The 27,136-nt window shown below is 50.8% G+C and overlaps 2 protein-coding genes across 4 annotated transcripts in view; one reads left to right on the top strand and one right to left on the bottom strand.

The window, feature by feature from the left end:
- LOC136050976 (uncharacterized) overlaps window positions 1-26,175 on the top strand; it is a 50,281-nt gene extending 24,106 nt beyond the window's left edge. The window contains 49 exon segments of the mRNA XM_065740172.1: window positions 449-531; window positions 834-1,025; window positions 1,370-1,552; window positions 1,657-1,842; window positions 1,995-2,100; window positions 2,414-2,499; window positions 2,950-3,285; window positions 3,569-3,592; window positions 6,262-6,363; window positions 7,354-7,539; window positions 8,141-8,323; window positions 8,409-8,588; window positions 8,692-8,877; window positions 9,723-9,905; window positions 9,991-10,170; window positions 10,285-10,467; window positions 10,716-10,937; window positions 11,254-11,339; window positions 11,660-11,793; window positions 12,101-12,186; window positions 12,623-12,817; window positions 13,171-13,353; window positions 13,440-13,631; window positions 13,800-13,899; window positions 14,064-14,149; window positions 14,686-14,880; window positions 15,005-15,187; window positions 15,464-15,643; window positions 15,933-16,115; window positions 16,318-16,500; window positions 16,629-16,808; window positions 17,198-17,389; window positions 17,570-17,669; window positions 17,841-17,932; window positions 18,132-18,326; window positions 18,811-18,993; window positions 19,303-19,485; window positions 19,580-19,771; window positions 20,024-20,123; window positions 20,394-20,479; window positions 21,216-21,395; window positions 21,979-22,158; window positions 22,358-22,534; window positions 23,037-23,219; window positions 23,527-23,709; window positions 24,978-25,157; window positions 25,587-25,616; window positions 25,773-25,848; window positions 26,094-26,175. Of these exon segments, the coding sequence (XP_065596244.1) occupies window positions 449-531; window positions 834-1,025; window positions 1,370-1,552; window positions 1,657-1,842; window positions 1,995-2,100; window positions 2,414-2,499; window positions 2,950-3,285; window positions 3,569-3,592; window positions 6,262-6,363; window positions 7,354-7,539; window positions 8,141-8,323; window positions 8,409-8,588; window positions 8,692-8,877; window positions 9,723-9,905; window positions 9,991-10,170; window positions 10,285-10,467; window positions 10,716-10,937; window positions 11,254-11,339; window positions 11,660-11,793; window positions 12,101-12,186; window positions 12,623-12,817; window positions 13,171-13,353; window positions 13,440-13,631; window positions 13,800-13,899; window positions 14,064-14,149; window positions 14,686-14,880; window positions 15,005-15,187; window positions 15,464-15,643; window positions 15,933-16,115; window positions 16,318-16,500; window positions 16,629-16,808; window positions 17,198-17,389; window positions 17,570-17,669; window positions 17,841-17,932; window positions 18,132-18,326; window positions 18,811-18,993; window positions 19,303-19,485; window positions 19,580-19,771; window positions 20,024-20,123; window positions 20,394-20,479; window positions 21,216-21,395; window positions 21,979-22,158; window positions 22,358-22,534; window positions 23,037-23,219; window positions 23,527-23,709; window positions 24,978-25,157; window positions 25,587-25,616; window positions 25,773-25,848; window positions 26,094-26,175 (7,561 nt within the window).
- CD34 (CD34 molecule) overlaps window positions 1-27,136 on the bottom strand; it is a 212,868-nt gene that overhangs the window by 137,270 nt on the left and 48,462 nt on the right. The gene's annotated exons all lie outside the window — the stretch shown is intronic.

Here is a 27,136-nt window from a genome sequence, read left to right as displayed (position 1 = left end):
CTAATGCTCAGGGGCTGTGTCCCTGTCCCACCCAGGGTGGGTGGGAGGTGCTGGGAGCAGGGAGCTGCAGGGACTGGGCTCCCTCCTGCTCCTGTTGTCAGAATGGGTGATGCTCTGGATGTGAGAGCACGCTCCTTGCAATTTTCTTGCAGCTAAGGGCCCTCAGTGCCCTGGGGATGCAGGGAATGGGAGCAGCAATGAGGCTGTTGGCAACACTTGTGACCCCCGCTGCACAGCGTGGGGCTGGGACAGATCCCGTGCCCCTTTCCCCCCGCTGCCCATACTGCATCCAGTGCTGCCCTTCTTTAGGTACCAAGGAAGTCGTGTTTTATGGGCTGGATGGTCGTTACTTCCCCTTAAGGCTCAGCTTCTGCTGAGAAAGCTGTTAGAAACTGTTCAGCTTTCTGCATTTTGCCTCTCTGAGAGGTTCAGTCTTTCCTACCCTCAGGTACCGTTTGGTTGGGAAAGCGTCTGCGCAGTGCGTCCTGAGCGGCAGCGATGTGGATTGGGATGAGGTTCCCTACTGCGAGCGTGAGTAATCTTCAGTGTTTGCTGCAGGTCTCTTCCTCAAAGCTATTGCTTACACCTCTCCTTCAGCCCCTCCTCTTGGACAGCAGCCGCTTTTCTGCTGCTTTGCCACTGAAAAAATACACGTGGAGGCTGAAGGAGCCTTAGCATCCAGGACTTTGGGTTGAGATGATTGCCTTAGGGCTGCTTCCCTGGCTTTTCTTTGTCTTTCCTTGCAGACATCTGTTTGTTTGCCATAAGAAGACCTCTGTTTCACATTTGATGGAAGTATTGTTGTGTTTTCCTGCCATTGCTTCTCTGTGCAGTGATTCCCTGTCAGCCCCCTCCTGTCATTGAGAACGGAAAGCTCAGTGCTGTGCACACGGACTACACCTTTGGGATGGCTGTGACCTACAGCTGTAATAAAGGTTTTTCTCTCATCGGAAGCAACACAATTCACTGTACAACGGACAATAGCATCAATGGGATTTGGAGCAGTCCAGCCCCAGAATGCAAAGGTAGATATCTCCCTCCTTATTCTTTTGCTTTGTTTCTCATCGGTCTCCCATACGAATTCTTTCCTTCGAGCTGACAAACACGAGAGTGCTTTGAGTGTAAATGGATCTCGTGGTGCTGTGGTTTCCCAAGTCATAGCCAGAAGCATGGCTTGGTGTAGTGGGTTCTTCAGGACATGCAGAGCTGCTGTGATAACCTAAACTGTGTGAGTGCAGGCAGATGAAGATCTGCACGCTGTTTCTTTGGGGTTTCTCTGCTCACTGAGCACTTGTTTCTCATGTTGTGGCCCTGGTGACACTTTTTCTTCTCCTAACAAGTGTTCTTATCAACTTACCTTTCCTTCCAGAGGTGAGATGTGAAAATCCACGAGTGGCAAATGGGAAGAATTTAAATAGCTTCACCACTGAGTACACATATGGAGAAAAAGTGAGCTTTGAGTGTGACCCTGGTCACGCTTTGAATGGTGCTCAGACGGTTACCTGTGATGCAGACAGTGCTTGGAAACCACCTCTGCCAACGTGTGACCCACGTGAGTGCAAACAGATTTACTTCCTGAAGAGGTGTGCATCTGTGCACTGTGCACGGGCCGTGTTAGCTTTGGTAGCTAGCATTGCTTTTGTCTCCAATTGTCAGGATATTGTGGTCCTCCTCCCAGCATCCCTTCTGCTGAGCTGACAGGGGCTGCGAGTGACAGCTCCTTGGCTGGAACGAAGCTGACATACTTGTGTGAGCCAGGTTTCACCACAAGAAGTGGGAAGTCCCTGGAAGTCACCTGTCTGCTCAGCACAGCCTGGTCTGCAGGCTCTGCTCCGTGCACACGTGGGTATCTCTGTTCTTCTGAGTGGACATACAAATGAGCTAGACCTGCTCGAGGTGCTGCTTATTCTCAGGTCTGGTGGGTTTCTGGCTCTGGGTTTGCAGACATGCAAGTTTCTTGCTGGATCTGTATGAATCTGCTTCTTTTTCTCCAGGACAGCAATGCACTGCTCCCACAATACGGAATGGGATCGTGAATGAGGACATTTTCCCGAATAGTTTCCTGTTTGGGACAACTGTGACCTTCTCCTGCAATGCTGAGTGAGTTGGGGCAGAAGTCAGGGGCTTCCACAGGCTGTGCCACCCACCTGCAATACCTCCAGCCCTGGTTCTCAGTGCAAGATCCCAGTACAGCTGCATGTTGAGTATAACTGAGCTGAGAGAGGCTGAGCACTGGTGCTGGGAACTCTTCACATCATCCGTGTGCCCCTACTCACACAAGTGGTTGCTGTGGCCATGTCCCATCCTGTAGCAGGGGCAGCTCCTGGCTGATTGCATCCATCCATGCCACGGGAGGAGGGGAGAAGTGCTGGGCTGTTTGCTGCAACAAACTAAACTTTCCCTCTTTCTTTAGGTATGAATTAAAGGGATCATCTTCTGCCAAGTGTGTGGCAGTGGGAAATGGAGTTGAATGGGACGTGGCTCTCCCTTCCTGTGAAAGTAAGAGGAAAAACAGTCCAAAGCCATTGAGATAATGGCTGGAACTGCTCCGGTGTGGCTGTATGGCAGTGGGCTGCACTTGGGCTTCATTCAGATGGCTGTGGAGCTCAGGATTTCACTCCTAGCTCATACTGAGATTTATTAGTGGCCTTATGGGAAACAGCCTCAGACATTAGGCTGAAAAGGAGAGAAGAAAGAGTGGAAGTTACAGGAAAAGTCACTGTCGGATTTTTGAGCGGGGGAGAGGTGTTTTTTTTTTCTCTCTCTGCAGTTAATAGGGAAAGAGGAAACTAATTGGATGTAAGAGCTCTGTCCGCTTAACTTGGTGCACTCAAAGCATTCCCACTTGCTGCTGGATGCATGGCCCTCCCTGCATCTCCTCCCCATCCACACTGCATACGTTTTCAGATAGGAGAAGCACTCAGACTATCTTGGTGGTGTTCCCCATAGGACGGCGCTCGGATGTTCTCTGTGGGCAGCCCCCCAGCATCAGCAATGGGGCACACAACGGCACGAAGGGCACAGCCTTCCCCCAGGGCTCTGTTGTGGTTTATTCCTGCAATGATGGCTTCATCCTGGCTGGAAGCAGCACCATTCGGTGCCTAGGGAAGAACCAGGACCGTGGAGTCTGGAGCACACCCACTCCTGAGTGCAGAGGTGATTATCTCCTAGGGCTGTCTTTAAAAATAAACCAACCAAACAAAGCTATTTTCACTTTCTCTTTGAACCCTCAAAGCAGGCAGTTCAGCTTAGAAAATGCCATTTGCACTTCCTTGCAACAGCCCAGTTAGAATCTTGCACTAACAGCGTGGCTTTATCGTGGCCTTGCAGGCTGACAGGAGTGTTCATCCACTAAAACACAGATGTATTCACCTCCCACGGTGCAGGAAGGTGCAGGGCATTGCAGACTACTGCATGGTGGTGCAGGCTGATGCAGGGCAGTGCAGGGAGGTGCAGGGATCCCCTTGTACACATGCATTGCCTTTGAGCTGCTCAGTGCTGTATAACCAGATGACCTGAAGTGCTGCATGTTTGCACAGAGTCACATGTTGGCTTTCTTCCTTTCCAGGTGGAGCAAGCAGCATCATGGTTGGTAAGTGACATGTACCCTAGATTGTCACACCCCAGTTCTTGGATATTTTTCCATTACTGTTTATATGTTCCACTTAAACCTGAAACAGGCTGAAGAGCCTTCCACAGCAGTCAAATGCTTTTGTTGCTGTGAAAAAGAGGTGGGGAGGAAGGAGGAGGTGCTGAGTGTCTGTGGCTGGGAGGGAAAGGGCGAGTGCACAGACTGAAGTTCCTTTTGCCTCTTGCAGGAGTCCTGCCCCTCCTCCTGGCAATGCTGGTGATGAACTTCTAGGTCAGGGCACGGCTGCAGCAGTGGGGGCAGGTGGTGGTGGGCCGTGGTCGTGCCCTGTGTTGCTGTCTGGAGAAGCCAGCCTTGCCATGGCAACTGACAGACGTCTGATGGATAAAGATGACATTGAGCCCGTGCCCTCCCAGACAAGCACTTACACTTTTTGGCTGCGTTGTGCTGGACACAACAGTGTGGCTGTGCCAGTGGCTCAGACGTGAGTGCGGTTATCCCAATGGGAAGTGGCAGTGATGCCAAAGGCTTTTGAACTGCACTGCTGTGGACTCGAGGACTTTGGGCACCTCTGTATTCTATTTCTCAGCCCCGCTGAGGTCACTGAGCCTCGTCCCCATCAGGTCACAGCTGTCTGAAGTGTCCTGATGTGTGACCTTCTTTGTATGAGTGATATGTACTTGAAAAAATGGTGTGATGTGCGTGGGTTGAACAAGCCAAGTACTGTGACACTGAAAGCACTGACAACAGAAGCACATTGTAGCATTTGCTTCAAGGCCAGCCTGGACATAACAAGCCTTATAAACGGGTAATTTTACTGGAGAGTAATTTATAATTATAAAAGCCTTGTGACGAAGAACTGTTCTGACTCTTCCTGTTTGTGTTAAAATTAGTTTTAGAAATGGTCTGAGGGTGTTTGCCACCTCCCTGCTCTGTCTCACATCAGTGCTTCTCTCCAGCTGCTGCCCTTCCTTCCTGCCCCAGGCCCTGGTGCTGCACTGCCAGCAATGAGCCCCTGCTGCCACCAACAGCAGAAGGTCGCTCCGTGTGGTCCTTTTCACTTTCTGCTCCAGCTCTGAGACCTCAGGGCTGCTGTGCTGGTACTGGGGGGAGCGGGGCTGGGCTTCTTGCTCTGCTTGCCAGGGGTGCCCGCTGTGTCTGAGGTTGCATCCAGAAGATCTGGCAGCCGAGGTTGCACCTGAAGTTGGCACAGACACACACCAAGCAGAGCCTTTGTTTGCTCAGCCCTGGGGAGCAGGGCGCAACTCCTGCATCCTTCTGTGCATTCCTGACTTCTTGGAGGTGAAGTTGGGAGCTGAAGGCTCCATGGGGATCCCAGTTCTGAGGAACGCAGTGCTGGCAGGTTTGAAATGCTGCTTTCAGACCCTACGACTCTATAGCTGCTGTGAAGCAAGACATGGAGGCTCAGGGCTGTGTCAGATGGAGCTAGACTGCAGCTCTGGGTTTTGCACGATGTACAGCTGCAAAAAGGAAGCATTCAGAATGCTTACTGTGCCCTTTTCTGTTCCTGCATTTCACCTTGTGCCTTCCTGTTAACCGGAATGTGCATCTGTTAAGAGGAAAAAGCACAGAGAGCCATTTCCACGGGCACCTGAACTTCCTCATAAATCAGCTCCGAGGGTTCCTCCTTACAGCAGAGCTCTGTCCTGCCCAGCAAAGTAAAGTGCTGTTTTCAGAAGTTCAGTCTCACAAAACGAGAAGTTGCACGTTGTTTCTCATTCACAAATACATGCCACGTGTATAGAGAGACGCACATGAGAACCTGGTTGTGTGTATGTGGAAAATGGGTCACTGGAAGTGATGGGAGTGGGACGTGAACCCTCACTGCTGTGTTCTGCTTCACTTGAACCTCATCATCATTTGTGTTGCGCGGACCAGAGTGCGTTTCCCAAATGATTTAACTTCGTCTTGAAATGACCTCCCCTCAACCCAACGGAAGGAGCTGTAAATGCTCTGATTGAGCCTGAGGTACAGTCACCAACATTTGTGGTGTCTGTGTTTATATGGGAATTGAACCGTGCTGTGCATCATTTTACTTTACTATCTGAATGTAAACATTCTTGAAGCTTGATTGTTGGGTATGGGTGTCGTGGAAGCTGCCAATAAAAGGGATAAGGACCACCCGAGCACTGCATGTCCATTGCCTCCTCTGGGCTCAGAACATCCTGGGCCATGCAGCAGTGCTGGGGGGTCCTGCAGCCCTGATGGTTGGTCCCCAGCTGCAGAGCAGTGCCCTGATGCCTTCCGCGGGGCAGAGTGTCCCCAGCTGCCCCATGTGGTGGGAGCATTCTGCTCTGCACTTCCCTTCCCGTAGCCAGGCAGGCTCAGCTGGAAATGGCAGCTGGGGAAGAGCCCTGGCCACTTCCCATAACCAAAGATGCTCTGCAATGGCCCCATGAGGCTGACAGCTCCTTGTGCCTTCTCTGTCACAGATACCCTGTGCCCCACAATGAGTTCCAAGGGCCCATCCCCTTCTGTGTGGAGGGACCGAATACCATCAGCAGAAGCTCATTGGGGCTGCACACCCTGAGCTGGTGGCTTCCCCCACCCTGTGCTGGAGCCCACAGGTTCCTGTCCCCCAGCACTGGGAAGCCCCACAGCTGCCATCCTTCCTCAGGCATGGGGAACGAGGGCCCCCATATCTGCACCAGGGATCTGCAGTCTGCACCAGGACTGGAGCATGGTGCTCACCTTCACCCTCCGCATCCTGGGCTGCTCTGCTCTGCTCCTGGCTGCTGTGAGTGGGCAGCAAGGTAAGGCAGAACCCTCACCTTCTTTCCACACCCCTCCTCTGCCTCCTTGCTGTTCCTTTCCATGCTCCTCTGTCTTTCTCCAGTGCAGAGTGGGCAGAGCCCTGGGAATGGGGATGTGGGTGTGCCAGGTCCCGAGCATCACAGAGGTGATGCCTTCAGTTGCAATAAAGAAGGGTCAGGTTGGATGTTGGGAGAAATTTCTTCTCCAAAAGAGTGGTGATGCAGCAGCACAGCTGCCCAGGGAGTGGAGGGGTCACCGTCCCTGGGGGTGATCAGAACTGTGGAGGTGTGGCACTGTGGGCATGGTGAGATGGGTTGGATTTGGGGATCTCAAAGGTCTTTTCTAACCTTAATGATCCCACTGTTCTGTGATCGTATAAGAAAGTATTTGACATCTTGGCCAAAGCCCTGCTCCTGTTCCCTGCGTGGGGCAGCAGAGGGCTGGGGCTGGCTGATGCATAAGGGCTGTTTATCAGCCAGAGTTAAAGCTGTACACCAGCATCTTCCCTTGGCACATACCTGAGAGTGCTTGTAAGTGATTTCTGGATGGGAACTTGGAGCTCCTGCAGCAGAGATGAGGAATGCCTTGTGGGGGAAGCACAGGGAGACAGGGCAGAGTCCTTCATAACCACTTCTCAGAAGAACGGACTCAACCTGCATGTTTGAGCTGCCAAAGTAAAGCAGGGCATGAACGAAGCATCACTTGAGAAGCCTGCTGCAATCATAGCTTGTGTTTGCAATCGTCAAGTCAAAACTTGCTGTGATAAATAGAAGTGAATTGGGATGGGGCAGAGCAAACAGGGGCTGAGCTCTCTGCTGTTGGTTTGACAGCTCGAGTTGCCCGGGCAGCACAGCCCAAACCCACAGAAGCTCAGCTTGCCTTTGCCATCAAAGCTGCTCCCCTGCTGGTTTGGCACTGCAGGCTGTGGGGGCAGTGCTGGCACAGCACTGCAGGTGTGTGCTGAACTCTGCTGTTGTCTCCCTTTGCAGTCAGACTGCGTCGATGCCCACTGCCACAAATTGAGAATGGGAGGAGAACTCCTTCTCGCTACATCTACCGGCCCAGGGACAGAGTAAGCTTCAGCTGCAACAAGGGCTACACCTTACAAGGCTCTCAAATGAGTGTCTGCCAAGCTGACTTCAGCTGGAGCCCAGCAGTGCCGGCGTGCAAGAAGGGCAAGTGTCCTGTGTGTGAGAGGGGCTGCTGTGGGGCAGAGCTCCCTCTGTGTCCTCTCATATACACTGAGAAAGCAAAACCAGGATGTCCCTGCTGCTTCTGGATGTGAGAGGGAGGGAAGCAGCTCTGGAAAGAGGGGCTGGGATGGGAAGTGGGGCTGGCAGCAGCCAGGGCTCTCAAGGGATGAGCAGAAGCTAATGCTGGTGCTGTGCTGCTGGGCAACCAAAGGCTGCAGCCACGGGGGGTTGGCATCATCTGCCTCCCTGGGGGATTTCTGGGCTTCTGCTTATGGCCACACGTGGGATGTTTCCATCTTCCTCCTGGAATGGGAAGCAATCACAGTTTCCTACTTGTGCTGCTTCTGTGCTCACGCATGTCCTCTGCCTGAGCTGTGATGTGCTGTGGGTTTCCCTGTGGGCAGAGGGGATGGAGTGCCCCTGTTATGAGTGATTTCCTCTGGGTGCAGTGTGGTTGCAACCTCGATGGTGTTGTAATGTAAGCTAACAAAGCACAGACTGAGCAGCAGTCAGGATATGAGCCTGACCATCAGTCCTGTGTACAAAATAGTGACTCCCAGTGCAATTTCATCTCCCCCTGCAGAGGTGATGTGTCCTCAGGCCCCAAACATTGCCAACGGGCTGCACAGTGGCCAATCCATGGACAGATTTATCCCAGGAGCTGTTGTGTACTACAGCTGCAAGGATGGCTACGAGCTGATGGGGAACGTCTCCATCAACTGCTCTGAAGTTGGGCGCTGGAGCCGCCCCCTGCCCCGCTGCCAAGGTGGGTGGAAGCAGCCCCATGGGTGCTGCTGCTCTGTACCCACAGGATGCACCCCACACTGACAGCCGCGTCCATGTTCCCACAGCCATCGGCTGCCAGAGGCCCACGGTGCGCAACGGGAAGGTACAGGGACCAAAGGACGCCTACGAAGCTGGGGAGATGCTGTGGTTTGGCTGTGACACTGGGTATGCTGCAGAGGGCAGCCACCAGGCTCGGTGCCAGCCTGGGGGGAGCTGGGACCCACCAGAGCTCATCTGTGAGCAGGGTGAGTGCACTGGGGGACCCTGCAGTGTTGCTGCTCATCCCCATGCCCAACACAGCCACTCTTTCCCTGCACACTCCTCTCTCATTCCATTTCCTCTTTGCAGTCCGGCCATGCCCCTCACCTCCGAAGATCAGCAATGGAGATCACGACGGCCACGGCAAAGCGGAGTTCACCATGGGGACGTATGTGACGTACACTTGCAATCTCGGCTACTTCCTGGCTGGGAAAGTTGAACGTGTGTTTTGCAAAGCATCAGGGAAGTGGAGCCAGCCCAGCCCGCACTGTGAAGGTACATGTCTGTATTGTCACCCTGTTTGCACACTGTCACCTCACTCTGTGGCCAGCACAGCATGGCACTGGCATGGCCAAGGCACTGAGCCATTCAGCAAGGGACTCAATTCAGCAAGGGACTCAATTCTTCTGAAATTAACTACTGCATTTTATAATATGCAAAGAAAGAGCTTACAGCCATGAACCCTGAGCCAAATGTTGCTGAAGCTGCAGGTGCTGTATCTCTAGCACTGGGTTGGGACCCAGCAGCATGGCCCCATCCTGCCCAGTGCTGGGTGCTGCAGCTGGGGCTTGGCTTTGTGGGGTGCTCCAGGCACAGCCCAGCAGGGACTGCTGCTTCCTCCAGTTAAAGCAGTTTTCTGTGCCAGTTCCCTAAGAACTTAATGATACTGCAAAGCGTTTTAGTGCCCTTGTTTCTGCGTGAAAGTGGACCTTAAGCTCTGAACATGTCTATAGGAATACAAAGCTAAAATTGGCCATTCACAGTGCCAACATGTGCCCAAGCCATGCTACTTCTGCAGCCTCCGTTTCTGGACTAAGCACTGTGTTACTGAGCCCAGAGCGTGGCCATGATGCTGAGAGCCACGAGGGCAGATCAAGATGACACATTGGGTGTGCAGAGGCAGTTGGGCTTCGTTAAATCAATTAACATTTCCTTGTTCTGAAAGGAAAGCCTGGGCAGCTGCAGTGGGCAGGAGGGATGTGATGATGGGCAGGACGTGGGGCACCAGCCCTCTGCCCCACCTTCACCTCCTCATGCCAACTGCTGAGCTGCTTTGAGCTGTACATCCCTGCAGCATCGCCCGTCCCACATCCCTCATGGCCTTTCCAATCCCTCTACAGAAGTGACGTGTCCTCAGCCCCCAAACATTGCCAACGGGTTGCACAGTGGCCGCTCCTCTGCCAGGTTCCCGCATGGCACCGTTGTGTACTACAGCTGCAAGGATGGCTACGAGCTGATGGGGAACGTCTCCATCAACTGCTCTGAAGTTGGGCGCTGGAGCCGCCCCCTGCCCCGCTGCCAAGGTGGGTGGAAGCAGCCCCATGGGTGCTGCTGCTCTGTACCCACAGGATGCAGCCCACACTGACAGCCGCGTCCATGTTCCCACAGCCATCGGCTGCCAGAGGCCCACGGTGCGCAACGGGAAGGTACAGGGACCAAAGGACACCTACGAAGCTGGGGAGATGCTGTGGTTTGGCTGTGACCCTGGGTATGCTGCAGAGGGCAGCCACCAGGCTCGGTGCCAGCCTGGGGGGATCTGGGACCCACCAGAGCTCATCTGTGAGCAGGGTGAGTGTGCAGGGCTCTGGGAAGCCTTGTAGGGCTGCTGCTTGTCCCCATGCCCATCACAGCCACCCGTCCCTCCGCACACTCCTCTCTCATCTCTCTGTCTCCACCCTGCAGTCCGGCCATGCCCCATGCCTCCGAAGATCAGCAATGGAGATCACAACCGACACGGTGAAGCCTTTTTCACCACGGGAATGTCTGTGACATACACCTGTGATCCCAGCTTCTACCTGGTTGGGAATGCGCACGTGGTTTGCAAAGCATCGGGGATCTGGAGCCAGCCCAGCCCACGCTGTGAAGGTGCGCCTGTGCCCATTGTGGGCAGACCCCCCCACTGCCCCCCAGGTCCTCAGAGTTAATCTCACGTGAAGTGTTGCATGGTGGAAACGAATTTCAAACCCCTCTGTTATCAGGGTGGGACCGGGGTCATTTGGGTAACGCCGTGTGTAGATTTTGCAGTTGCACTGTTCAGCACCCCGTGGATTTGGGGCTTTTATCCGCTTGTTCTCACTCCTTTTGCTCATCTTTCTTCACATCTCCATTTCCAGCCACCGTCTGCTTGAAGCCAGACATACAGGATGGGTGGATAGTGGATGATCATGGACTCATCTATGCCCCGGGACAGGCGGTGATGTTTCGCTGCCGGGATGGCTACATTTTGAGGGGCAGCACCCGAGCCCTGTGCCAGGAGAACGGCAGCTGGGACCCCCCGATACCCCTCTGTGATCCATTCCACAGCCCCCTGCTGCCCAGTAGTGCCAAGCGCTCAGGTATTGGTGCTGGAGATGCCTGGGGAGGGTGGCTGCTCGCTGGCCCCTAACCCAGCTGCTAAAATAAGGGGTTCAGTCCTGTACGAAAGCAGATGATCTACGTATGTGCTGGGAACAGGAGCCTGAAATCTGGAATCTTTTGGGGGAAAAAAAAGTTGATTCTATGATTCTGTGTTGTGTTTGCTTAGTAGTGTCTACATCAAGCCAGGTAAACAGATGTTCAAGGCAAAACGAAGATCCTTCCTGGTAACAGTGTCCTCTCTATGCTTTCACCCAGTGCTCCCATCCTGCCTAACTCCCTGTTTTCTCTTGGTAGGTGGCTGTGGGGCTCCCACCAGGCTGACCTTTGCTGAGCTCAAGGAGGAACACAGAAATGAGATTGATTTCTCTGTCGGGAAGACTGTGGGATACACTTGCCGGCCCGGATTTGCTAAGCACCCAGGAATGTCACCCACTATTACATGCCTGCAGGGCGGAGTGTGGTCAGAAGCACTCGAGTTCTGTAAAAGTGAATAGCTCCTTGATTCGGTGTCATTGTTCAGGAAGGAGTAGGTGCTGGGTTCTGTCCATGCTGCAAAATCCTTAATGTGATTCTGGTCTTCCAAACCTATGTGACTAGTAAAGCCATGTAACTTCATGCTGTTTGAAACCCATTTCTGGGGTAATTGGAAATGTGGGTGGATTACTGGAATAGCAGTTGCATCTGTTGGGCTGTGCTATAGGGAGAAGCCTACAGGGAGATTCTCTCTCCTCCAGGGAAACAGTGCAATCACCCCGGGGAACCCGAGAATGGCAGGATTACAGCCCTGGCAGACCTCTTCTTTGGGTCAACAGTGGTCTACAGCTGTGAAGAAGGGTAAGTCAAGGGTTCAGGTCTGCTCCTTGAGAGGTCAAGGCAAGATGTGTTAGGTAAGTCTCCGTTTTTTCCTCCTTTTCTCAACGCACTGATTCTATACACAAGCTCAGGTATAGAGCTCCGTACCTATACGAGCACGCAGGGTGTTCCCTGTGTTATGCTGTGAAAGTGGCACATAGGTGCTGAGCTCAGAGGGGGATTTCTCCCGCAGTGCCAGGGCTCCGCTTCCAGCAGTGCTGAGCCCACTGCAGGGGGCGATAGCTCAACCCGAGCTGATGGGAGTGAGCGTGGCCCGTTCTGCCCCCAGGCACAGGCTGATCGGGCAGTCCAGCCGACGCTGTGAGATCTCGGGGGGACGCGTTGCATGGAGCGGAGACATCCCCACCTGCCAGCGTGAGTAGCTCCCAGCTCAGTGCCTGCTGGTACTCGTGTCCCAAACCTCTCAGTCAGATCTATCCCTGCTCTGCGGGCACGAAAGTATCAGAAGGGTTTGATTTCATAAGGAAATATTCTGGGAAGAAGTACAAGATGTCAGAGCGTGGTGGGTTATTGAAAGCAAGGGGTCTCCTGCAGTGATTTCTCAGCTTTTGCATAGATTTTGCACAGAAGACCTGAGGGTGTTGGTTGGTTGTTTTTGTTGGGTTGTTTTTTGTATTTTTTTTCCCACTTCTTAAACAGTAGAAAGGATACAGCACATAGAAGCTTCCTCCAAAAGAGGAACTGCAGTCGTTCCACCTGTAGGCCGAGTGTGTACACCCCACAGACTGCGGGGTTTTGAGCACATCAGTGCTGTGGGTGGATGCAGAAGGCTCACTGTGCCCCATTGCAGGTATCCCCTGCGAGCCCCCCCCCAGCATTCCCCATGGGAAGCACACGGGGCGGCTGCTGGACGAGTTCCACTACGGCATCTCGGTCACCTACAGCTGTGAGCCCGGTTACCCACTGCATGGGAACGCATCCATCTTCTGCACCACCCAAGATGGGAAAAATGGGGTGTGGAGCGGCCCCCCCCCACGGTGTGGAGGTAGGGCTCATGGGCTGCAGGGGGGAGTGCTTGAGTGCGGCGGCCCCAGCCCCATTGCTTTGTGTTTGGGAAGGAGAGGAGACCTCAAGACGGTTGTGCTTGCTGTCTGGGTGCCTGCAGGAGCAGGGTTTGCTGCTTTGAGGCAGGTGGAGGCAGGATGCTGTAGAAGCACGCACAGCCTGCAGAACCCCCAGCCTCACCTTCCAGCTGGGATCTCCTCTACACTGCTCAGGCAGTGCATCATCAATAAGAAAATTACCTGAAGGTTACCAAGATCAGGCTTGGATCGTGAAAGTGATCACAGATACAAGTGCACAGCTGTGCCTGTTCTGAGGACCGTGCTTCCCTTCCAGAAGCAGGATGCCCTGCCCCGCAGATCCAGAACGGGAGGATAGTGCCAGCTCCTCGGAGCACCTACGCTCACAAGGACACTGTGACCTTCGAGTGTGAGCCAGGCTACACCATCCGTGGCCCCAGAGTGGTGCAGTGTCAGCAGAACAACACCTGGCATCCCCCAGCACCCGTCTGCGAGCAGGGCAAGTGTCCGGCCAGCACTGCACGTGCCACCCTGCCCTGATGTCCTCTGATCCTTTGATAACGTGCTGGCTTGTGTCCCTGACAGCTGGCTGCAGGGCACCCCCCAGGCTGCTGTTTGCTGAGCTGAAGGAGCCCTACAGGAACCAGACTGCCTTCCCTGTGGGTGGGAGTGTGGAGTACATGTGCCGGCCCGGCTATGCCCGGCACGTGGGGCTGACACCAACCATCACGTGCCTCAGGAATCAGAGCTGGTCTGTGGCACTGGACTTCTGCAAAAGTACGTCCTGCATGTGCTGTTGGGAAATGTGTACTTTTGGAGTGCAAAGCCCTCTGGCTTTGTGGGTTTATTCCTCTGGGGCTGTGCGCTGTCTGTCTGAGCATCCCTGGGGGGATTTGGTGCACGATGATGGTGTGCAGTGCTGACAGCAGCTGTGTCCCCACGCAGGGAAGCAGTGTGCAAACCCCGAGGACCCACAGAATGGCAGAGCCATGGTCCTGACCGACCTCCTCCTTGGGTCCAAAGTGAATTACACGTGTGACGAGGGGTGAGTTTGTGGCCAGCTGCTGCCATTCGAGAGTAACGCAGAATTTAAGTGGCAAAATGGCTTTAGATGAAGGAGCCTCTTAAAGTCATACACCCTGCTATGAACAAGGCTTGTGATCTCTGGGGGTCTCTCCATGTAGTTACCCTTGCTTCTGTGCCATGCAGGTACAAGCTGAGAGGGCGTTCGCAGAGGACGTGTGAGGTCTCTGGCACAAGTGTTGTGTGGAGTGGGGATGCTCCCACCTGCCACCGTAAGTGGGACGGGAGGGGCTCTTGGAGATGGCCTCCTTGGGGTGTGCAGCAGGAAGGGGAGAGTCCTTCAAGGCAAAGGTGCCACTGCAAAAGATTTCTTGGGTCACTCGACGCATGTTTCTTACTACTTATACTTTGTTTTGTTTTGGATATTTCTGAAATTGTTTCCAAAGGCCTTTTGTCTTGGTCCAAACTGGGAACTGTTCATGTTTTAAAGTTCCTGTTCCTTTAGCAAGCATTCCTCGCTGCTCGTGTGCAGGAATGTTTGGTCAGACTCTCTCTGCGTGAGTCACAGTGGTTATGGGGAGGGCAGTAAGAGCTGTGCCCCCACCCTCATCCAGGACAGTGAGGAAATGACTGATCCAAAGGCACAAGTCTGCCTTCCTGCATGTGTCTTGGGATAATTTGAGTCATTTTGCTCAGAGATCTTAATTGCTGGGATGGGTTTACCCTCATTCATCCATTCTTGGATGTAAATGATCCCAAACCCCAACACTGCAGCAACAGCGCTAAAACCTCTCATGTCCATCCCCAGAGATCATCTGTGATCCACCCCCGGACATCCCACATGGGACACACAGTGGGGCACTGATGGATGCCTTCCCCTACGCGGCCGTGGTCACCTACACGTGTGAGCCTGGTCGTGTGCTGGCTGGGACAGCCTCCATCTTCTGCACCACGGAGGATGGGGAGCGCGGTGCCTGGAGCGGGCCGCCGCCGCGCTGCGGAGGTGAGAGCTGCAACTACAGTGGGAGGCAGATATTAATTAATGGAGCTCATTGTCTTCTTCCTCTGGTTTCTGAAAGTTATTTTCTTTTCCATATTTCTTAGTATTCTCTCCCTTGCTTCTGCAGAGGTTCAGTGTCCTCCCCCTCCAAGCATCGCCAATGGGAAGCAGAGCAGCCAGCCCGATGACACGTTCCTGCCTGGTGCAGTGGTTCAGTACACCTGTAAGGATGGCTATCTGCTCATTGGGAATGCATCCATCACCTGCACTGCTGCAGGAGCCTGGAGCCGGCCCCGGCCACGCTGTGAAGGTATGTCTGTGTCTGCTGCTTGGCCCCTGGGTCGTCTCTCCCCTCTTGGCTCTGGGTTTAACTGCTGTTCAGCAAATCCCCACAGAGGAACAGCCAAGGGGTCCCAATATGGAGAGTCTCTCAAGCACAACTGGATAATGAGATTTTAGATTTTGGGGGGCAAGATAAGGATCAGTATTGTTGACATACTCATGGTGGTGTTGGCCAGGCTTGATTGCGTTTACTGCTTAGGCTGGGCTTTGTGTCCCAAATGTGCCTCGTAATCTTCACTTCCAGCAATAGGCTGCAGAAGACCTGAGATTGAGCATGGAAGAGCGACTGGGCCAGACTCTGTCTATAGGCTTGAGAGCATCGCTGTCTTTGAATGTGATTTTGGTTACGTCTTAAAGGGTTCTCAGGAGTCTCAGTGCCAGTTTGGGGGCACATGGGATCCTCCTGTCCCCACCTGTGAAAAGAGTAAGTGTAAGCGAGGCGGTGGGCGGTGGGTGACTTCTGAATCCACCCCAGCAGGTGCAACCACCTCACAATGCAGTTAAAGGGACCCTAAGGGCTCCATTAGGTGGCAGGACAGAAACAAAGGCAGGAGATGGATGTGGGTAGGGTGGAATCACATCCAAATTCTGGCACCTTTAGCTACGTGGGAACAACTACTCGGGAAGAAAGAAATAGCAGTGCTGCCTCATTACAGCAGGTGTAGACCTGGGGTGTAGACCTTCACTAGGTTTGACTTTTGCCCTTCCTGTAGTGTTGCAGTGTCCTTCCCCTCCAAATATCACACATGGCCACTATAACAGCGAGGATGTGAAAGTGTTTGTCCCCGGAATGTCTGTGGGGTACAACTGTGACCCGGGGTACGTCCTCACGGGGAAAACAGCAGTGACTTGTTTGACATCTGGAGTGTGGAGCATCCCTTACCCGCAGTGCGAAGGTGAGCAGAACGGCCCTGGGCCATGGGCTGCATTCATGGGGGATCATGGGGGAGTGAGTGGGCAGGGATTTAGAGGCTTCAAGCCCATGTCCTCCTCTTTGCACGGCTGCTCCCTGAGTTTTGATCTTGTAAGAACATAGGGCAAAGCCCTGGCTCTGGCAGCCACTTGTCCAGCTCATGCTTTGCTGCTCTTTGCTTCTAGTGGTCACCTGCATGAACCCTAGCGTTAAGCATGGAGAAGTGGCTGAAGGACAGCAAGCTGTCTACCACCCCGGGACCATCATCACCATCCGGTGCCACCCGGGCTACACACTGCGGGGCAGCCAGGAGCCCAGGTGCCACTCCGATGGCCGCTGGGTCCCCTCTGTCCCCAGCTGCGAGCCAGGTGAGTGTAGGCACAGCTGCTGCTGGCACTGTGGGGAGATGGGCTGGGCAGACCTGTGTGGGGACAAGGACACATCGCTCCTGTGTCATACAAAATCACTCCAACTTCATTCTCTCACACCTTGCTAGCGCTGCCTTGCCCTCCACCGCCCACCATTGCCCATGGCATACATGATGCTGAGCTCGGGGCCAATTTCACCAGTGGAATGTCTGTGAACTACAGCTGCCAGGCTGGCTTCTCCCTGCTCGGGGACCCCTCTGTCTGGTGCATGGAAGGGAGCTGGAGCCTCCCGTACCCACACTGTGCAGGTGAGGGGATGGCACAGCACAGCACAGCATAGCATGGCATGCAGCCTCCAAACTATGCTGTCGAAATTTTGGGGCAGAATTGCAATTCCAGCAGTGATCCCCTGTGTGTAAGCCTGCAGATCCCTGCAGTCTGAGGCCAACAGCCAGAGGATGTGTGGACAAGTGTGGAAGCATCAAATTGGCTAAATTAAGGGTTTTTAAAGACCATATAAATTTTGTGCATGCATCCTTCCATGCTAAGGGTTATTCATGTAGATAAATGTCAGAACACAGGATAGAAGAGATGCTGTGATGGCTGGGTTTTGTAGTAGACCCTACCAGTGCTCTTCCTCCTCAGATGCATTTCACCACCAGCCTAATTTCTCATGTGCACTTTTTTTTTCCTGCAGTTGGATGTGGGACACCAACGACATTACAGTTTGCTGAGCTAAACAAGGAGTATAAGAATTGGACTGAGTTTCCAGTTGGGACCACAGTGACGTACACATGCCAGCCAGGATATGCCAGACGTTCAGAGATACCACCCACAATTACGTGCCTTGAAAATCAGACGTGGTCTGAAGCCAAGAAGTTTTGCAAACGTAAGTTCTGCAGATGCTTCAGTGTCATTTAAATCATAGTGTGACAGTGGAAGCCCTATAGCTTGATGGATGTTTTTGGTTCCTTAACCTGGAGGCTTGGCACTGGAATTTTAGGAGTCTGACCACTTTTCTTTTCATGCTGAGTTAAAGAAGATGAAAACCACCTCTTGTTCTGTCCAGGGAGAAAGTGTGACCATCCAGGAGAACCAGAAAATGGCAGAGTTATTGTTACAACAGATCTCTCCTTTGGATCAACAGTGAAATACACTTGTGATGAAGGGTGAGTCCTGGTCAAACTGTACTGCTGTGCCCACTGAGGAGACCCGGGGCCACGTGAGCTTGGGTCCATACCTTTACAATGACAGTATGAGATAGCAGGTAGGGTGGTGATTGGTGGCTGTGGGAGATGCAACCTCCAAAGACAGTCCCCCAGAATGCTGTTTAACCACAGGCACAGGCTGGTTGGAGCGTCCCAGCGGCACTGCGTGATTTCAGGCTCCAGGACGAGAGTGGCATGGACTGGGGACATTCCCATCTGCCAGAGTAAGTGCACACAGTGGGAGCTGAGCACAGCGCAAAGAGATTCAGGGCAATGCTTTACTTAGGAAGGATCTTTCAAGGTAAGAACAGACAGTGCGAGCACAGGGACAGATTTACCCCCATCTATCCCTTCCTGGAAGTAAACGATCCCAAACCCCAACACTGCAGCAACAATGCTAAAACCTCTCATGTCCATCCCCAGAGATCGTCTGCAACCCACCCCCGGACATCCCACATGGGACACACAGTGGGGCACGGATGGATGCCTTCCCCTACGCAGCTGTGGTCACCTACACGTGTGAACCTGGTCGTGTGCTGGTTGGGACAGCCTCCATCTTCTGCACCACAGAGGATGGGGAGCGCGGTGCCTGGAGCGGGCCACCGCCACGCTGCGGAGGTACAGCTTAATGGAGTCATAGAATGGCTTGGGTTGGAAAAGATCTCAAAGATATCTAGTTCCACCCCCCCTGCTATGAGCAGGGTTGAAATCCTGCACAGTCTTTCATTGTTCCATACTTCTTTTTCTTGGTATGTATGCATGGTTTTGCCCTCTTCCCTCGGATGTGCAGTGCACTCAGCCCCCAGGCATTGCCAGTGGGAAGCACAGCGGTTGAGGCATGGCAGTGTTGTCAGTGGGATGTCTGTTGTCTATGCCTGTGATCCTGGCTATGTGCTTGTTGGAGAAGAGCTGCTGAGTTGTACCACTGCTGGAGTGTGGAGTGACCCTGCTCCTCAGTGTGAAGGTGTCTTTGTCACTTGTGGATATGCCAAGGACACAAAGGGATTGGAGGAGATCTTGAATCTGCAGAGATGGAGTTCTCTAGTAGTAAATGGGAAAAGTAAACAGGAAAAAAAACAACCCCAAATTTGCTTTCCTGTAGGGCGGCTGTGCCCCTCCCCACCAGTGATCGATCATGGCCAGCACGATGGCAAGGATGTGGAACTGTTCATCCCTGGGATGTCTGTAAATTACAGCTGTGACCCTGGCTATTCTCTTACTGGAAAAGCAGCTCTGTACTGTACTGACAGTGCAAGCTGGAGCAGCCCACAGCCCCGTTGTGAAGGTGAGCTGCCCATGCCATCAGTGCTATGAAAGTGAGGACAGCACAATGTCTCAGCAAGAACCAAGGGCAGAGGGCTGCAGCAGCCTTTCTCGGGCACAGAAGAGCAAATGGGTCGAGATTTAAATCTCCAGACCCCTGCATTTCCTGCACAGCTGCTCCTGGAGCCAGCAAACCACCACTGCACAGAGCTGGGCTGCATGTCAGCTTGCTTCCAGCACACACTGGATGCTGCGCTCACTTTGGTGGCACTGTGCACGCATCCTTTCCTGCACATTACCCCCGTTTCAGTCTTTTCCCCTCTCTCTTTAGTGCTACACTGTCCTTCGCCTCCAAATATTGAGGGAGGCAATCATGACAGCAAGGACGTGGAAGTTTTCCTTCCTGGGATGGCTGTGAACTACAGCTGTGATCCTGGCTACAGCCTGCTGGGGGAGGCATCCATTTACTGCACCGAGGCTGGAAACTGGAGCCTGCCCTCTCCTCAGTGTGAAGGTACTGTGGAGGAGCAATGGTTGGAGCCAGGCTGCTTGGAAACCTCTGGACATGCTGATGGACACGATTTTCTCTGTGTTCTCCCTCTGGGCAGGTACCTGCGGTGCTCCTCCAAGACTCAGCTATGCTGAGCTGGCCAAGGAGCACCAGAACGTGACAGTCTTTCCCGTTGGGAGCACGGTGCGCTACGCCTGCCGCCCAGGATTCATGAGACACCCCACAGTGCTGCCAGCTTTGACGTGCCTCAAAAACCACACGTGGTCTGATGTGCGAGCGTTCTGCAAAAGTGAATAGCTCCATCCGTTTGGTGTTGGTTTTGGAAATGTGTCTAAATTTACACACATGGGTTTCTAAACAAATTCTTTGCAACAAAAACGATTCATACATGGCTTCACTAGTCACATAGTTTGGAGAACTGTTGGTCTTTTATGAAAGTCTTTACTGGTGTTTGCACGTGGACAGATCCTTAAGATATTTTCTCATAGCACATTATAAAACTGTAGGAGAAGAGTTTAAACTTAGCCTTGTTCTTTCCCAGGGAAAGAATGTAATTATCCAGAAGCTCCACAGAATGGCAGAGTTGTTATTCTGACAGATCTCCTGTTCAGGTCCATCGTGAACTACACGTGTGAAGAAGGGTGAGTCCCATGCTGCCTCTGCTGATCCATTTCTGGTGCTTGTGTTGGGCAATTTACAGTGAGGGGGCACAGCACACTGCTTGGCTCATGCCTGCAAGCTAGGATTAGTACTTAGTACTCCCAGGAAGAAGGAACTCGGTGTCTTTCATCCCGATGTATCCCACCAAGATAACAGCTAGAAGCAAGAGACTGTTCTGGAAATGCTGGGGTAGTGCAGAGCCCAGACTCCACGCCTTGGTGTCAGCCACTATTCCTTCTGTGCAACTCCAGGTACCAGCTGGTTGGACAGTCCCTGAGGCAATGCGAGCTTTCTGGAGCAGATATTGCATGGAGTGGTGATCCTCCCACTTGTCAAAGTAAGTAGATCACAACTAAATCTGGTCTAGAATTGTGTTCTGAAAATCAAAAAGTGGCATTTCCTTAAAATAAATAGAGCCTTGGGGAATAAGAGTTCTTAAGGGAATTCCTCTGGGGTTGTTTTGCTTTGCATGCTTGTTTGGTTTCTTCTACAAATCTTCCAGATGCCAGCTTTTGATCTTTCAGAGTTAGGTAGGAGGAGTTGTCAGATGCCTGCAGGGATTTGTTCCTTTTGTTTCACAACCATAAGAAATGAAGGAAGAAATGTGTCTTGCATGAGTGGGATACTGAGCAAAGCTGGTCTGAGATCTCCCACTGCACTGTTATCCAAGCCACAAGACTCTCTTGGAAGGGTTGTTCATGGCAATAAGCACGTGGTCATTCCTTCACATGGAATTGCTTTGGAAAGCATGAGCTTGGTGCACTAAAACAGTCATGAGAATGCCTAACAGAGCTTGATTTCTGCAACACTTAATATATTTACTTGGAATATCTATGCATTATTTTGTTTATAGGCATGAAATTATGTTCATATATGAAAAACTGTAATAATCTCATGGTAATTGAAGACACTAAAAACCTCTATTCTTGAAAACTGCTCTTCTGTGAGTCACTGAGCTCTACCTGCACAACTGATGAGAGTTCACCCTGGAGCAGTGTCCAGGATGGGCTTTATGTGGGCATCAACTCCAGCTGTACTTGCTCCCTCTTTAAGAAGCTAATTTATTTTTCCAGAGGTGGTGTGTCCAGTGCCACAGATCCAGAACGGGAAAGTATCTGTTCCCAAATACCACTACAGATACAAGGACACTGTCAGCTTTCAGTGCCACGAAGGTTTCATGCTGAGAGGCCATTCCACAGCCCAGTGCAAAGCTGACAAAACATGGGACCCTCCTGTGCCCATCTGTGAGCAGGGTGAGTGTCATTGACTTGGTGACACTGCATGATCCTCCTGGTTGCTGCTGCATGCTCTCTGAAGCCACATCTGGCTTTCCTTCTCTTGCTGTAAGGAGAAAACAGAAGGTGTTCCTTCCAGCTATGACTCTTCTCTCACAGGAGCTAAGCCAGGTTGAGGGCAGTGCTGTAATTGTAAGTGGGATTTGTGCTTCGTTTCCCTACTTGTTGCAGTCTGTAGTCCACAAGCTCTTCTGATAGACAGAAAACTCAGCAGCTCTATGACAGGATTCTGACTATAAGAGAGGAGGGATGTATTTGCTGGAAATATAAAGGAAGGAAGATAGAAAAATGAAGGTAAATTTGCGCATTGCATGTATTTTCAACTCTTAACACTGCATCTAGATGCTGTCATCATCCTGCCACTGCAACGAGTCCAGGTAGGTGTGCTATAGGAGGCAGCACTTAACCCTTAGACTGAACCCTAACTGCTCCTCCAACCCTGTCTTGTGTTTTTTGAGTAATTACACATTTTACTCCTTTCTTACGCATTTGTTTTTTCATAATTTAGCTTTACCTTCTCACCTTTCTCCTCTCCTTTCAGTGGTAAAATGTCTACCTCCTCCGAGCATCACCAATGGGGAACACAGCAGTTTCTCAGACAATTTTGGTGTAGGAGCAATCGTGCACTACCGCTGCAAACCTGGCTTCATCCTCATTGGCAATGAGTCTGTTCATTGCACACCGCACGGGGCCTGGAGCCGTCCCTTTCCTCGCTGTGAGGGTATGTTCATGCTCTTGTCATTGATTCTCATCTTCCTAAATGCATTAAGCATGTGGTGATATGTGGCTAAAGAGCTGCTGAAACAAGCTGTTTCTTCAGCAAAATCCACCTAAAGAATGCACTCTCTGTGGCCAAATGCCCTTATCCATCCCGCACAAGCTTTGCTTTGTAAATGGTTCCCTCTGCCCTCACTTCACAGTTGGCTGTGTGAGCCCAGGAGTTGGGCGTGGAAAAGTGATTGGATTGGAATCTCTCTACATGCCTGGAGACATCATCACAATTGAATGCAACACTGATCATATCCCAGAAGTCCTTCACAAGTCCCAGTGCCAGTCTGGGGGCACATGGTTTCCTCCACTCCCCGCCTGTGACCGAGGTGAGTGTGTGCCACCCATCCTTAGCACATATCTCTTCTGACCTTGCACTATTTGTAGCACATGGCAGGAAGTTTAGGGGGCAAGAAGAATCCTAGTGTTTAAACCTGAAGATTCATCTATCCTAATTATTCCCATTCTTATCACTGCATTATAACTGGTGTCTCACTTTCTCAGAATGAATTTAAAACAGAGCTCAGCACGGTTCTGCCAGATGTAAGATGCCTGTGTGGATATTGCTGTAAAATGGTCAAAGAACTGTGCAGTTCTCATTATATACACCAACTAATCACTCTTCTTATCTGGTGCATCAGGGAAGATGATGCTGGGCAGTGCTCCTTTGTGCAAGAAGGAATTTGTGTGACCCAAGGTCAGGTGCTTCAGGGTGAAGTGGGTGCATGAGTTTGGGCAGTGTGAAGGTGGGCATACAGCCGTGCACAGGTGCTTGGAGATCCTCCTCTTGCCTCTAAGAGTGCTTTTTCATCTGTACTTGTCTCTCCATAGTGCTGCACTGTTCCAAGCCCCCAGACATCCTCCATGGGAGCCACAGTGGCCTGGCAAAAGCAGTTTTCAGTCCTGGAACATTTGTGAACTACAGCTGTGAGACTGGCTTCTCCCTCGTTGGAATGGCATCCATTTACTGCACAGAGTCTGGAGCCTGGAGCCATCCTTCTCCAGTCTGCCAAGGTGTGCTTTTGTTGCAGAGAGCTGAGAAGAAAGAACATATAATATATAACATGCCTGAGGGAAAGGTTTAGATAAGGACTAAATCTGAATCCTTTACTATAAAATGAGTGATAAGAACAAAATCAAGTTTATCCATGTTCAGAAAACCTGGTGGAGTTAAAGAGCTACAGAATCGAATGTTGAAACTAGATGAAGAAATAAAAAGGGAAAAGGCAAGGCTGCAATAGTACAATGTGTTAGCTATTCTCTGGCTGTCCGTGAACATTCTTATTTCAACACCACTATCTGTTTCTCCCTGACTTTCCAGTTGTGAAATGTCTCCGTCCTCCAGCTATCGCTAATGGGAAGCTCCAAGGCAACATTTCAGACACTTTTTTCTATGGAGCATCTGTGTCCTACAGCTGTGATTCTGGTTATTCACTCACTGGGAGTGATTTCATCACCTGCACAGCATCAGGAACCTGGAGCCAGCCTCCTCCTCAGTGCAAAGGTGTGTGTGTGGGATACGTGGGCCAAAATCTCAGTAGTAAAACATCCTGCTGCTGCTAACACTGAATTCCACCCATTTATTTGGCTTGGGAACCACTTCAACATCACAGCTAGTGATGTTCATTACTAATTGGCCCATGTTTTTATTTAACTGGGGAGAGTATAATATCATTATAAAGAAGTAGGACTGGGAACTAGTTTAAGCTACCAGGCAGAAGGATATGAGTACAGTAAAGGAAATTCTGGGAGGGAGTTTTAATTCTTGCATGTTCTGCATCTCTGCCTTTGTTGTTATGAATTAGTCATATATTAGTATTTCTCCCTTAAAAGCTTTTTTTCCTTGAGGAGTAGAAACATTCCCCCTTTCCCTTGCTGTGCCGTTATCACTAGCAGGAAACAAAGGAAGTGATTATGACTGATGACTTTTCTCTGACGGATTACCTGTAAATAACACGTAGGTCTTACTATTCCTTTCACGTAAAGCACCTCTGCTTCTGTGAGCTGGCACCTCTGTGTAGCACAAGGTCAAGGCCCAGTCATCAGGCAAACCTGACTCACAGCTGTGTCATGAATGTAACAGGATTCCTAGGGTGGGTGTTTTCACATAGAAAAATGGGTGTTCAGCAGAATAAATTCACAGGACATTTCCTTGGTGGAGTTGTATAATATCAGTGGCTCAATAGGAATGCACCTGGATAACAATAAGAGGAAATAATGTATTCCAAATGCTTACATAAATAAGCCAGTAGCTATTTAAAGCTATTTAAAGGAAGCAGAGTCACAGAAAATTTCTCCCTGTTATTCAACATTCTCATGTTTTCGAGTTGTCCTTAGAAACTATTACGTGCATTGGAAAAAAAACAAACCATAAAATAGTGCTCAAAATTTACATGTTGATGTTACCCTCTGTCTCCACTGAGAATTTTCTCCTCTAGAATCCTTGGGCTTGGGCTGTAAAAGGTGATCAGACAGACCTGGTACACCACTCTTCTCCAGATGTCTGGCTAGGCCAGCATCAGAAAACCTCTTTCTCTGGCAGGTCTCCTTCCAGGATACAATTGGTTTCCAGGGGCAAGAAGTTGACTTGTACAAACATGGTGGCTTAACACACAAAGCTCCTTTTGCAGCCACAAAGAAATGGATCGTATCTGGGAATAAGAATTATTCAAAAAGAATTCAAGAACAATGCCTTTAATGACCCACAGTCTTATTTTTAATATTTTATATTCCCTTTTGTTTAACGTCCTTTTTTGTTGCTTCTAATTTCAGAGATCAGTTGTGTGTTCCCAGAAGTTCAGGGTGTTAAGAAAACCACATCTGGAAAAACATACCGATTTGGGACAAACATCACTCTTGAATGTGATGATGGGTACACGTTGGAAGGCCTCAATCAGATTCAGTGCCAGGAGGACTTCAGCTGGGACCCTCCTGTGCCAGCCTGTAAACTCAGTAAGTGAAATGTAAATCAAGCAAAGAACAAACAGAAAAATGCAAGTAGTTGGTTTCATTCTTGCATGCAAATTGTCTGCATTACGTACTCCCAAGTCCTCTTAGATCTGTTTAAAGTTGATTTTACCATGACAATAGAAAATATCGAACAGCTCTTTTTATCAGGACAGTTTCAACACTATCTTTCACAGTCTTTTCTGCAGTTTGGGGCTTCTGTTTGCCTGGTAACACTATCATTGCTGTTAATTTCCCTTAACACGTGTCTTTCTATTAAATTACATATATAATGGTACATTATTTATTTTATTATTATATAATTGTCAACCTTAGCAGTAAAAACTTTATCAATGAAGTGATTAACAACTGTAGAGGAACTCTGTACTTTATTTTAGAGTTGTTTACTAATTTTTTCTTTTCTCTTCCCCTCAGCTTCACCCAGGTCTGGCTCAGTAGGGCTAGGTAAGCAGCTCTCAAGAATTTTTCTGCCAGATCTTTGGCTTCATAGCCTCAGCAACACGATCTTCTTCTCCTTACTTGAAGAAGTGCTTATTATGTTTCTTGTGCTGATGCATTTTAAAACACACACTGCAAATAATACGTGCTCTTCCCTCTCAGGAATTGCAGCAGCAGTAGTTTTGCTTCTCCTGGGTGTGAGCATTGGCTGGAAAATTCTCTCTAAGCAGAAGGAAGGGTAAGACATCCTGCTGGCTATCCATTCACATCTTTCTTTGCCCAGCTGTGACTCCTATATAGTCAAAACAACATAAATGGGAGACAAGGTCTTTTAATTTTGTATTTTGAGCTTTAAGCTGCAGTGTCCTGGTCGCATCAACTTGGAATCAATTCTGAGGTTGTGTTGTTTCACTTCAAACATTCTTTCTCAGGAAATCTGAGTGTTTGTTACGAACTGACACTATACTGTTCTTTTTCATGTAGCTATTACCGTACATATGAAAACTATCATCACAGAACCTCTCTGGACTAGATGACAGGACAGACACATTCACATCTTGCATAGCAGGTATGGATTTTTACCGTTAACATAAAACATCTGCTACAGCCATGAATTTGAGTTGCCTCCCTATTACCCTTCCAGCTGAAAATTTTTTCCACCCTGAACTTCTGGTAGTCAAACACAACTACAAAACTTCAGCTGTAAATGTAGCTGTCTTTTCTTCTTCAGCAAAGGCTGCTTTGCAATCACAGAATCGTAAGGGTTGGAAGGGACCTCCAGAGATCACTGAGTCCAACCCCCCTGCCATAGCAGCTCCCAGCCTTGGTTACACAGCTAGGTGTCCAGGAGGGTCTTGAATGTCTCCAGAGAAGGAGACTCCACCACCTCTCTGTGCAGCCTGTTCCAGTGCTCCATCACCTACACTGTGCTCCATCACCTACACTGTGAAGAAGTTCCCACACACATTTGTGGTTCGGTTTGTGGCCATTTCCCCTTGTCCTATCTCCACACACTGCAGAGAAGAGTCCAACCTCTTTGAGAAAAAAAAAGCACTGCCCAGGAGAGTAGGCCCTCCTCCTTTCCTAAGCAATGACATCATAAACAGTGGTATTAAAGCCTGAGGAAATCCAACTTCCACAGCGTTGTGTCACATTCTCCCAGGCCCATATCCAGCATTGGAGGCGTTCCTCCACGCATGGAAGCACTGCCCACACTGGGACTGAACCTTTCCACTCCAAGAAAGCACTGTATACAGAAAACCAACATCCATGCTCCTTCTTCTCCATCCATTAAACAACTCCTCAGCTCCAACGAAGCTCCAGCTGCACAGACGCCAATTGGAGGCCTTCCCACAAACCTGAGAGCCAAAGCATTCCTGCACCTGTGTCAAGTCCAACCCCTGAGCCCACGAGGCAACCGCTGTGGTCTTCTTGTACAAATGCTTCAACGAATAAAACCTGAAGGCAGGACAGCAACAACCGCTTCACGTTTCGCATCTCCTTTTGCGCCGTTAGCCTCCCTCTGT

Source organism: Cyrtonyx montezumae, unplaced genomic scaffold (genome assembly GCF_038088225.1).
Source record: "Cyrtonyx montezumae isolate F1298 unplaced genomic scaffold, pur_monq_1.0 scaffold_26, whole genome shotgun sequence".
In the NCBI taxonomy this organism is placed as follows: domain Eukaryota; kingdom Metazoa; phylum Chordata; class Aves; order Galliformes; family Odontophoridae; genus Cyrtonyx; species Cyrtonyx montezumae.
The sequence above is the reverse complement of the archived record's forward strand: the minus strand, read 5'-3'. Positions and strand labels throughout refer to the sequence as shown.